An 11185-nucleotide genomic window follows, 5' to 3' on the forward strand; every position below is an offset into this window, starting at 1 on the left:
GGGCGGAGCCTCACTGCCCCGGGCGGGGCGGGCCCGGACCTCGGCGGCCACTTCCCGCTGCGCAGCACCCTTCCCGGAGCAAGTCCTCCTCGTCGCCGGTGAGTGGGGACGGGGCGCCCCGGGAACCCGAGCCAGGGGGCCCCGCGAGGGCGCGATCCCCGCCGGCGCCCACCCGCCGGCGTTTGGCCCGAGGGGGAAACTGAGGCCGGGGCGGAACCCGGAGGGGCGGCCGCGGGGCTGCACTAGGGGCTGGGGCGGCGGCGGCTGGGAGATGGGGAGACAGATGTGCCTGTGTGTGTGTGAGTGTGAGTGTGTGAGTGTGAGTGTGTGTGAGTGAGTGTGTGTGTGTGTGTGCCTGTGAGTGTGTGTGTGAGTGTGTGTGTGAGTGTGAGTGTGTGAGTGTGCGCGCGCGTGTGTGAGTGTGAGTGTGAGTGTGTGTGAGTGAGTGTGTGTGTGCCTGTGAGTGTGTGTGTGAGTGTGTGAGTGTGAGTGTGTGTGTGTGCCTGTGAGTGTGTGTGAGTGTGTGTGAGTGTGCGCGCGCGTGTGTGAGTGTGAGTGTGTGTGAGTGTGTGAGTGTGTGCGCGCGTGTGTGAGTGTGAGTGTGTGTGTGTGAGTGTGTGTGAGTGTGTGAGTGTGCCTGTGAGTGTGTGAGTGTGTGAGTGTGAGTGTGTGTGTGTGTGAGTGTGTGTGTGTGCGCGCGCGTGTGTGAGTGTGTGTGTGTGAGTGTGTGTGTGTGTGTGTGTGTCTCGCCCCGCCCCGTCCCCTTTCGCATGTCCCGTGGGAGGCAGAGCCGCATGTCCCATGGGAGGCAGAGCCGCGGGGGGGGGGGGCGGGGGCGGGGGCGGGAGGGGCGGATACCCCCTCTTCCGCCCACTCCTGCGATGAGCCAGCCGGGCAGGGGACGGTGCCCCCATCCACTTGAACCCCGTTTCTAGGGCAGGAAACCCAGGCCAGACCGGGAGGTTTTGCCCAAAGCCAGGTAAGACCCCAAGCGGCTTAGAACCCGGTCCCGAGCCCCACGCCAGTGCTCAGGTGCGCAGCCGCCTGGACATGGGCCTGTGACCCGCCTGCCCCCTAGGCACACCTGCCCGAGAGGGAAGCTGAGGCCCGCGGGGAACACTGCTGGTTGCTGGGGTGGCCTGGCAGGTGCCCTGGGCTGCTCTGGGCGGCCAGCCGCTCCCGCCGGCCTGGGCCTGCCGAGGCATGAGGGTGCCTGAGGGTGCCGGGGGCAGCTGCCTGGCGCCAGCCACGTGCCAAGGGTGGGCTGCAGGAGGCGGGTCCGAGGGCCACGGGCAGGGAGGGGGTGGCAGAGGCGGCTGCGAGCCAGAGGCAGCCGCCAGGATGTGGGCTGAGGGCCCCGTGTCTCTGTGGGGCCGAGTGGGGCCCGCAGGGCAGGAGACAGGCGTCAGCTCCTCCCTGGGCGTCTCCGAGGGAGTGGAGCTTGTCCATGGTGTGCAGGAGCGGGAGCCGGGGGCGGGGGCGGGGAGGCAGGGAGGCGGCGGCCTCTCCCCCGCCTCAGATGGCTGCCCCACCCCCAGAGGGAGCCTGCGGGGAGCCCTGGGCCCCGAGGGGGACTGAGGATGAGCGGGGAACTGGCCCAGGGGAAGCGATGGCCGGGAGCTGGGCTTCCAACCAGGGGGGGGGTGGCCCAGGGCGGGGGAGGCTCACAGGGAGGGAGCCTGCTTGTTGCTGTGGACACTTCCGCCTTTCCACCATTTTAGTTTTGAATCTTGGTTTTTAAAGTTTGTATTTTCTTTAACATCTTCTTGATTGTGCCAGCAATGCCTGGACGCGCTGTGTTTAAACAGTAGTCATGCTCCATAAAGCAAGTTTCTTCTTGTCACCCAGCCTGACCCAGCACAACCCAGCCCGACCCCAGCACAACCCCAGTCCTACCCCAGTCCTACCCCAGCCCGACCCCAGTCCTACCCCAGCCTGACCCCAGTCCTACCCCAGTCCTACCCCAGCCTTACCCCAGTCCTACCCCGGCCCAGTCCTCCCGCTTTCCAGTGGCTGTGGGTCCTCCCAGACCTGTTGTCTGGTACGTCGGACACTTTCATGTTGGAAAAGCTTTACAGAGGTTATAATGAGGATTAGCTGTGAGTCCTTCACACACACACACACACACACACACACCAAGTCCCTGGGACCATGGTGGCTTCCAGGGAGAGAGGCCGGAGGCTGGGTAAGCTGGGAGGGAGGGGTCAGAGAAAGGGCAAAACCCTTTGTGCTGCTTGGGGCAGCTTTGCCACCGTCTGTAGGGAGCGTCACCTCTAGAGGGTCCACGGGGACGGAGGAGCCCCAGGGACCCACTGGCTCAGCCCACTTAGCAGATGGGGACTCAGAGGCCGGGAGGTGAGGCCCCAGGGCCGGGAGTGAGGTCCCAGGCTAGGAGGGCCTGGGTCCCCGTCTGGGGACAGGGCGGGTTCAGATCCTGTAACTGCTGCCCCTACGAGAGGCCGGGACAGGGGCCTTAGGGCGGCGGGAGGGAGGCCCTTGGCCTGGTCAGTGGGCGGAGGAGTCGAGGAGGGAGGCGGGTGACACAGGCCGATGTGCCAGGTCAGGATGGGAAGGAGGCTGAGAGGGAGGCGACACGGCGTTGTGAGTGGACGTGTGGCCCAGAGCTCAGGCCAGCAGTCCCAGCTCAGGGGGTGGGGGTGGAGTTGTTGGCCTCAGAGTTACACAGACCCGGACAGTCCTGAGATGCCCTGTGCCTCAGTTCCCTCTTCTGGACCGTGGGAGTAGTCATGAGTCCACATGGAGGCCAAGAGGGCCGTGTGGCTCAGGGTTCGAGAAGAATAAGCCAGGGGATGACTCCAGCCTGACCCACAGTGCCCCTCCACCAGCCCCACCCCTCCACCAGCCCCACCCCCTCCAGTAGCCCCCCCCCACCAGCCCCACCCCTTCCCCCACCCCACCCCCCCAGCCCCCCAGCCCCACCCCTCCAGTAGCCCCACCCCTCCAGTAGCCCCACCCCTCCAATAGCCCCACCCCCACCAGCCCCATCCCTCCACCAGCCCCACCCCCTCCAGTAGCCACACCCCCTCCAGTAACCCTACCCCCTCCACAGCCCACCCCCTCCACCAGCCCCACCCCCCACCAGCCTTACCCTCCAGTAGCTCCACCCCTCCAGTAGCCCCACCCCTCCACCAGCCCCACCCCTCCAGTAGCCCCACCCCTCCAGTAGCCCCACCCCTCCACCAGCACCTCACCTGCTGGTCATTCCCAGAGGCCCAGACCCTTCTTGGACCCAGGCCCTGAGCCCTGCTTTGCCCCATTCGTGGCCTGGTTGGGAGGAGGGCGGGGCCTCAGTGCAGCATTTCCACCTGAGTGGCCGGTGGCCGGCCAGTTGTTTTCTCAGCCTGGGGTCGGCTCCAGGGAGGAAATGGGCGAGTGGCCCCAACACCCACACCCACAGCCCCTCACTGGTCTGGTCCTCACTTGAGCTTGAGCCTCTCCATGGCCCCATGCAGCAGCCAGGGCAGCTTATACCACTTGCCAGAGGGGAACCTGAGGCCCAGACAGGAGCTGTGGCCTGGGGTCACCAAGCCAATTGGAGGCAAAGCCAAGGTTTTGGGTTCTTAGTCACTTTCTGCGAGAGGTAGAAATGGGGGTGGCTTTGCCCCTCTGCCCGAGTCCGAGCCTTCCCCCCTTCCCCCCTTCCTGGCCACGGGCGCTTCCTGGCGCCCCCTGGCGCCCCTCCCAGAGCGGATCTCTCAGGTCTCTCAGGCCCGCCTGGCCAGCATGACTCAGCCTGTGGGCCCCCAGGGGGTGACTCAGGAGCCAGGCAGCCTCCAACGCCCTGCCTGGCCTCTCCATGCGGGACATCTGGGCTCCCTGTTTGCTACCCTCTGAGCCTCTGACCCCCTCGGCCCAAGGAGCACAAACACAGCCCGGCCCTCAAAGGGGTGGCCCAGGGGCGGGGGTGGAGGTGGGGGTGGCGCAGGAGCACAGGCTCTCTCCCTGCTCTAGGGGCTCTCACCCTGCTCTACGGGCTCTCACCCTGCTCTATGGGCTCTCACCCTGCTCTAGGGGCTCTCTCCCTGCTCTAGGGGCTCACTCCCTGCTCTAGGGGCTCTCTCCCTGCTCTAGGGGCTCTCTCCCTGCTCTACGGGCTCTCACCATGCTCTAGGGGCTCTCTCCCTGCTCTAGGGGCTCTCTCCCTGCTCTATGGGCTCTCTCCCTGCTCTTGGGGCTCTCACCTGCTCTAGGGGCTCTCTCCCTGCTCTAGGGGCTCTCTCCCTTCTCTACGGGCTCTCACCCTGCTCTAGAGGCTCTCTCCCTGCTCTACGGGCTCTCACCCTGCTCTACGGGCTCTCACCCTGCTCTTGGGGCTCTCTCCCTGCTCTAGGGGCTCTCTCCCTGATCTAGGGGCTCTCACCCTGCTCTAGGGGCTCTCTCCCTGCTCTACGGGCTCTCACCCTGCTCTGGGGGCTCTCTCCCTGCTCTACGGGCTCTCTCCCTGCTCTAGGGGCTCTCACCCTGCTCTACGGGCTCTCACCCAGCTCTAGGGGCTCTCTCCCTGCTCTAGGGGCTCTCTCCCTGCTCTACGGGCTCTCTCCCTGCTCTAGGGGCTCTCTCCCTGCTCTAGGGGCTCTCTCCCTGCTCTACGGGCTCACTCCCTGCTCTAGGGGCTCACTCCCTGCTCTAGGGGCTCTCTCCCTGCTCTAGGGGCTCACTCCCTGCTCTAGGGGCTCACTCCCTGCTCTAGGGGCTCTCTCCCTGCTCTAGGGGCTCTGTCCCTGCTCTACGGGCTCTCACCCTGCTCTAGGGGCTCTCTCCCTGCTCTAGGGGCTCTCTCCCTGCTCTATGGGCTCACTCCCTGCTCTAGGGGCTCTCTCCCTGCTCTACGGGCTCTCACCCTGCTCTACGGGCTCTCTCCCTGCTCTACGGGCTCTCACCCTGCTCTGGGGGCTCTCACCCTGCTCTAGGGGCTCTCACCCTGCTCTACGGGCTCTCACCCTGCTCTACGGGCTCTCTCCCTGCTCTACGGGCTCCCACCCTGCTCTACGGGCTCTCACCCTGCTCTATGGGCTCTCACCCTGCTCTAGGGGCTCACTCCCTGCTCTAGGGGCTCACTCCCTGCTCTAGGGGCTCTCTCCCTGCTCTATGGGCTCTCACCCTGCTCTAGGGGCTCTCTCCCTGCTCTAGGGGCTCTCACCCTGCTCTACGGGCTCACTCCCTGCTCTAGGGGCTCTCTCCCTGCTCTACGGGCTCTCTCCCTGCTCTACGGGCTCTCACCCTGCTCTACAGGCTCTCTCCCTGCTCTAGGGGCTCTCTCCCTGCTCTAGGGGCTCTCTCCCTGCTCTACGGGCTCTCACCCTGCTCTAGGGGCTCTCACCCTGCTCTAGGGGCTCTCTCCCTGCTCTAGGGGCTCTCACCCTGCTCTACGGGCTCTCTTTGCTCTACGGGCTCTCACCCTGCTCTACGGGCTCTCTCCCTGCTCTACGGGCTCTCACCCTGCTCTACGGGCTCTCTCCCTGCTCTAGGGGCTCTCACCCTGCTCTACGGGCTCTCACCCTGCTCTATGGGCTCTCACCCTGCTCTAGGGGCTCTCTCCCTGCTCTAGGGGCTCTCACCCTGCTCTACGGGCTCTCTCCCTGCTCTAGGGGCTCTCTCCCTGCTCTACGGGCTCTCACCCTGCTCTTGGGGCTCTCTCCCTGCTCTAGGGGCTCTCTCCCTGCTCTAGGGGCTCTCACCCTGCTCTACGGGCTCTCTCCCTGCTCTAGGGGCTCTCTCCCTGCTCTACGGGCTCTCACCCTCTCTAGGGGCTCTCTCCCTGCTCTAGGGGCTCTCTCCCTGCTCTACTGGCTCTCTCCCTGCTCTACGGGCTCCCACCCTGCTCTACGGGCTCTCACCCTGCTCTATGGCTTCGGCCGCAGGGAAGCCACCCCTGGTGGGGGGCTTGGGAGGTGGGCTCTGGGCCCAGGCCGGTGGGCACCGTGCGGGTCTGTGTGGGATTGCTTAGGCACGTGCTGGGTGCCGTGTCAGGGTGAATACCCCCCCCCCCAGAAGTGTGGACACAGGCTGCATTGTGGGAGCCTGACCACGTGCTGATGAGGGAAGCCAGTCCCCCAAGGCCAGGTGTGCAGGCCCAGTGAGGAGCCATCTTGAAAAATGCAAAAACGCTCCCGTGGAGTGGGGGCGGCCTGAGGCTCCTCGGGACCCAGGGTCGTGCCCCGCTGGCCGTGCCGCAGGCCCAGCCCGGGGAACCCGTCCCCACTCGACAGGCGAGCAAACCGAGGGAGTGAGGGCGGAGTCCGGTCACTCAGGGCAGAGCTGGGCCCTGCTGTGAACCGAACACTCTCTGTGCCTTCAGGAAAATGAATATTCTTGAGCGCGCTCTTGTTCTCTCTCAATCCCTCTCTCATGCCCGCCTCGCCTCCCCTGAGCTCCGAGGGCCCCCTTGGCTTCTACCGCGGTTCCTGAGCCGGCGCAGCCCAGCGGGCTCACCCCTACCCCTCCGTGACTGTCTAAGTAAACTTTCTCTGATAATTTGAAAAAAAGAGAATGCTCATCACAGACATTTTGGAAAGCGACGGCGATGTCAGGAACCGCCCGTGCGGGCCTCCTGGGCCTGGCGCCTCCGCAGGGACGGACCGGGCCAGGCTGCGGACCGGGCCAGGCCCCCAGGCCCAGGCTCTGCCGGCCGGCCACACCGCCGTTCCCAGGAAAACCGTGGTGTTAGGGTGACGACAGCATCGTTGTGCGTCTGTTCCACGTTTTACGATGCCTGCTTCTATGACCTATTTCCTGTTAAAATTGGGATGGTCTGTATGATCCAATTTTATATTTATTTGGGCCTCCGGGTTGCGCAGGGCCTCCCCCTGCACCTGCTCCCCTCCCACCACACACAGAGGTATGCGTCCTTCTCTGCGCCCGCCCCCCAGTCCCCCTCCTGTGTCCCGTGGAGAGAGTGCTTGCTGCCTTCCAGCACCTTCTTCCCCAGACCCCGGGTCAGGGTGCCCTTTCTGAGGCTGTGCCCCGCCCCCCATCCCATCAGGCTGGGATGTAAGTTTACTGAACTGAATCCAGCGTGTGGCTTCTTATCTCATGCAAACAGACGCCCCCAGATTCTCCACCTGGGGTCGCGGTGTGTCAGGGGGCTCAGCACCTCCTTTGGTGATGGGGAAGCGGACGCGGAGCCAGGGGTGCTGAGGGGCTGAGGGTGCCCGCAGCAGGTCCCGGCAGAGCTGGCCCCAGAGGCCCAGCCTGGGTCCCGGCCCCGTAGTGTCTCTCTGGACTCAGCCCCAGGGAGCAGCTCAGCCTGCCAGGAGCATGGCACGCTGCGGGGCACCCAGTGGGTCCTTGGCGCAGACCCTGGTGCTGCTGGGCAAGGGGCGTGGCCACCAGCATAACGGAGAAGCGATGCCTGGGTCCCCGGCTCTGGGGTGGCAGCTTCCCGGCCCCAGGCAGAGCGTCCTCACCCTGAGCCCTGCCCTCCTGCCCAGCCCTGACTCTTGCTAACTCCCCCCCTTCCCACTCACCACTGGCAGGAGCGGGTTTTGACCGCGGCCAGGCGTGGCCCCGGAGTGCTGGGTGACCCCAGGCAGGCTGCTCCCCTCTCTGGCACCGGAAGGGAGGGTGACTGTAGGGTGTGTACAGCCCCACACCGGGCTGGGCCCAGGTAGGCCAGGTTGACGTCCCATTTTACAGAGGGAAACACTGGGGCAGCCCAGACAGTTTAAGGGATTTGCCCGAGGTCACAGGGAGTCCGTGGGAAGCCAGGAATGAGCCAGCCCTGTCGGCTACCAGCTGCCCAAGGAGTGGAGGAGAAGTGCTAGAACCTAAAGCACAGGGCGTGGGCTGGCGCGGGCCTCCCAGCGCCCCGGCTGGCACCCCGCCTGGGGAGGAAAGGCTGGGAAGCCTGCTTGGTGGCGGGGCCCAAACCAGCCTGACAGAGGTGGCAGAGCGAAGGGCTCACCTGTCTGGGGACCCAAGGCCAAGGCTGAGGTGAGAGCACAGGCCGCTGGCAGCTGGGGCAGGAGCTGAGGGGGCGGCAGTGGGACGGGCACCTGGGAGGCTCCCACAGTCGGGGCAGCTTCTGGGTGCGGGAGGAGTTTGGGTAGAAATGTGTTCCCTGGTGCGGGGGCTGGGAGGGCAGGGCTGCAGGTGCGAACCTCCCCCTCCCGCCCCCCCCACACCCACTTCGCTCATCTTCGCCTCCCCTCCCATCTTTTCTTCAATCGAGTGACTGAGTGATGAGGGGCTGGTACCAGATGCACCCCAGGACTTTTGGTGACCCCGGGTCTGCGCACAGTAGGTTCTTGGGAAATGCTCAGGGAGGCCCAGCCTCTCACCGGCCCTGGTTTCTCTTTCAGAGCTTCCAGAACAGCAGCCGGAGCAGCGATGGCCCCGCCCTGGGTGCCCGCCGTGGGCTTCACGCTGGCGCCCAGCCTGGGGGGCTTCCTGAGCTCCTACCACGTCCGCGGAGAGGGCCTCCGCTGGTATGCCAGCCTGCAGAAGCCCTCGTGGCACCCGCCCCGCTGGACGCTGGGCCCCATCTGGGGCACGCTCTACTCGGCCATGGGGTGAGGGGGCCAGTCCCCAGGGGCGGGCGGGCGGGCAGGGCCTCTTCCCGTGCCAGGGGCCCAGGCCTCGGGCGGGGCTGTAACTGTCGGCGCCGTTTCTGGCCTCCTCTGCCAAGGGAGGGTGGAGAAAGCGGCGACCCGTGGATTGCACCACCGAACCTTCCCTGCGGGGCCTCTGGGGAGGGGCGGGCCGATGGCTCAACCCCACACTGGCATCCTGGCTGTTTTCACAACGCCAGGGTGAGACTGGCCCAGTGGGCAAAGTTCAGACGTGGGCAGCGTGGAGGCTTCCGAGATCAGTGGCAGCAATAACAACAGCAGTAACAGTAGCTGCCGTTTGTTGAGCATCCGTTCGGTGCTAGAGCGCGCGGGAGGGGGAGGGGGGTGGGTGGGGGGAGGGGGACCTGCGGGAGCCCCTGGCCTAGACCCTGGGAATTGCTGTGGTGAAAGGAAGTGCTATGTGGGGCGCCCCCTGGTGGCCACAGCGGGAACTGCATGCAGAAGGTGCCGTCAGCTTCCTGCCCATCTTCTGGAATGTTTCCTGCATGCGGGTTCTGTGCCAGCCCCGGCAGGGTGGGGCTGTAGACCCTAGCTACCCTTGGGGCAGGTAGCAGAGGCTGGGCTGGGTGCCCCAGAGTTGTGGTGGGAGTAAGAGTCCCTGAAACCTGGCTGTCACTGGCCCCCACCCCCCAGCCCAGGCAGGCTCCCAGCGCTCCCTGCGTCCCGCTCCCTTCTCTCCAGTCCTGGCCCAGGTGCCTGGCTTCTGCGTCAGCTTGCTCTAGCCTCTAGGCCTCCGAGTCCTCCTTGGCCTTCCTCCACCATCCAGATCCTGACACGGCACAAACATGGCCCCGTCTCTTTCCTGGAACCCCGCCCCGTGAGGCTCCTGTAGGCACTGACAAGGGCAAACTCCTGCTCATCCTGTAAGGCCCAGCCCAGATGTCCCTGTATTCTGTGCAGTGCCCTGGCGGGGCTGGGAGCCTCACGATAACGATAATAATGGTAAATACTTACTGAGTGCCCCACGTGCCAGGCACTGCCCTAAGCACTGCCGGTGTGTTAACCTGTGAGAAATGAAGACCCAGAGAGGTCAGGCAACTTCCCTGAGGCCACACAGCAGTCAGTGGCAGGGCAGGCCTGAGCCATCACCTGCCCTCCCGGAGGTCAGTGCGCTCCTGGCCTCTTCCCCGGCGTTGCCCTGACAGGTGGCCTCTGTTTCAGGTACGGCTCCTACCTGGTCTGGAGAGAGCTGGGGGGCTTCTCGGAGGAGGCTGTGGTGCCCCTGGGCCTCTATGCGGGGCAGCTGACCCTGACCTGGGCATGGCCTCCCATCTTCTTTGGCTCCCGACAGATGGGTGTGGTAAGTGCCTCCCTGGCCCCTGGAGATGGGCGTGGAGGGGCGGGCCTCCTTCGGGGACACGGGCATCACACCCAGACGGGGCCAGGGCCCAAAGGCAGGAGCAGTGTGGTGCGCAGCTCACGGCAGCGTCCCGTCAGCAGCTCAGGGGCCGGCGCCCTCTTGTGGAGCCGCCACGGCTGCTTTTACTCCAGCGAAGGAGCCGGACGGGCTGCTGGCTCCGGTTTAGGGGCCAACGTGTAGGACAACCCACAGTGCACCTGGCACCGTGCACCTGGCACCGTGCACCCCCCACGCGGTGTGGGTCAGGCAGTTGTTGCCATTTTATTACGGGGAAACTGAGGCAGAGAGCTGGGGAGGGGCTTGGCCGGGTCATGCAGGGTGGAATGGAGTGAGTGCTCAGTGGGTGGGCAGCTGGGACAGGCACCCTCGTGGGTACCTTGAGCCTCAGGCCCCCGTCCTCCGTGTCTCCACAGGCCCTGGTGGACCTCCTGCTGACGGGGGGGCTGGCGGCAGCCACCACCGTGGCCTGGCACCGGGTGAGCCCTCCGGCCGCTCGGCTGCTCTACCCGTACCTGGCCTGGCTGGCCTTCGCGACGGCGCTCAACTACTGCGTCTGGCGGGACAACCAAGGCCCGCGCGGCGGCCGGAGGCTGGCGGAATGAGGTGCCGGCCCCGAGGACTGTGGCTGCTGCCCGTGGGGGGTGGTGGCCTCTCACCTTCGTGGCCACCACACCTGCGAGTCTGTCAGGGGCTCAGCCCAGGGTCACCACTGGCTTCGGAGCGGCTCCCGGCTGAGCCCACACCCAGGGTCTCATCCTGCACTTTCTGCGCTGCTCGGGGCACCGACTGGGGCACGGAGTGTCACAGCCAAATAAAGTCTCTAACCCGCACTGGCCTTCTTGGTGGGAAGCGCATCCCCTGCAGGGTGTCTGAGCCGCGTCTCCGAGGGCTGCTCAGGGCTCCTGCCCGCTCTGGGGGCATCTCCGAGGGCTGCTCAGGGCTCCTGCACGCTCTGGGGGCCACCCAGGACCCTGTAAGAGGCACGGTGGCCCAGGGCAAGCAGCCCAGGTGTGACCAGAGCCCACACTGGCTGTGCTGCTGCCTGGCTGGTAGGGACCAGGCCTGGGCCTTGGGCTTCAGCTGACAGGCCGGCCTGCCCCCTCCAGGCCTCCAGGAGCCCGGGCTCAGCCTCTGGAAGGGTGTGGCCCACAGTCTGACTGGGCCAAGGCAGGGCCCTCTGTCAGCCTCGGTCAGAATGAGGCTGTGGACGCCAGCTGACCCGCCCCTGGGTGCC

At 65.9% G+C, this 11185-nt stretch overlaps 1 protein-coding gene across 2 annotated transcripts; it reads left to right on the plus strand.

The window, feature by feature from the left end:
• On the plus strand, nt 1-10786 carry TSPO (translocator protein). Of its 2 annotated transcripts, none has more exons than XM_081084354.1 (4): nt 1-98; nt 8322-8531; nt 9753-9891; nt 10365-10786. In XM_081084354.1, exons 2-4 carry the CDS (start codon nt 8350-8352, stop codon nt 10551-10553), a joined length of 510 nt encoding a protein of 169 aa, XP_080940480.1. In that variant the 5' UTR covers nt 1-98; nt 8322-8349; the 3' UTR covers nt 10554-10786. The 2 variants fall into 2 exon arrangements, with proteins under 2 accessions (XP_080940480.1, XP_080940481.1); XM_081084355.1 differs by lacking the exon at nt 1-98 and adding an exon at nt 684-979 and having other exon boundaries at nt 10365-10780.
• Nucleotides 10787-11185: the final 399 nt, after the last annotated feature.

Source organism: Myotis nattereri, assembly GCF_964212035.1.
Source record: "Myotis nattereri genome assembly, chromosome: 2".
Taxonomy (NCBI): domain Eukaryota; kingdom Metazoa; phylum Chordata; class Mammalia; order Chiroptera; family Vespertilionidae; genus Myotis; species Myotis nattereri.

Bases quoted from the DNA above. Each gene is read 5' to 3' on its own strand.
- TSPO (XM_081084354.1), top strand. From the start codon at position 8,350: ATGGCCCCGCCCTGGGTGCCCGCCGTGGGCTTCACGCTGGCGCCCAGC. The intron at 8,532-9,752 runs GTGAGGGGGCCA...CCTCTGTTTCAG, and splicing joins ACGCTCTACTCGGCCATGGG to GTACGGCTCCTACCTGGTCT. The intron at 9,892-10,364 runs GTAAGTGCCTCC...GTGTCTCCACAG, and splicing joins GCTCCCGACAGATGGGTGTG to GCCCTGGTGGACCTCCTGCT.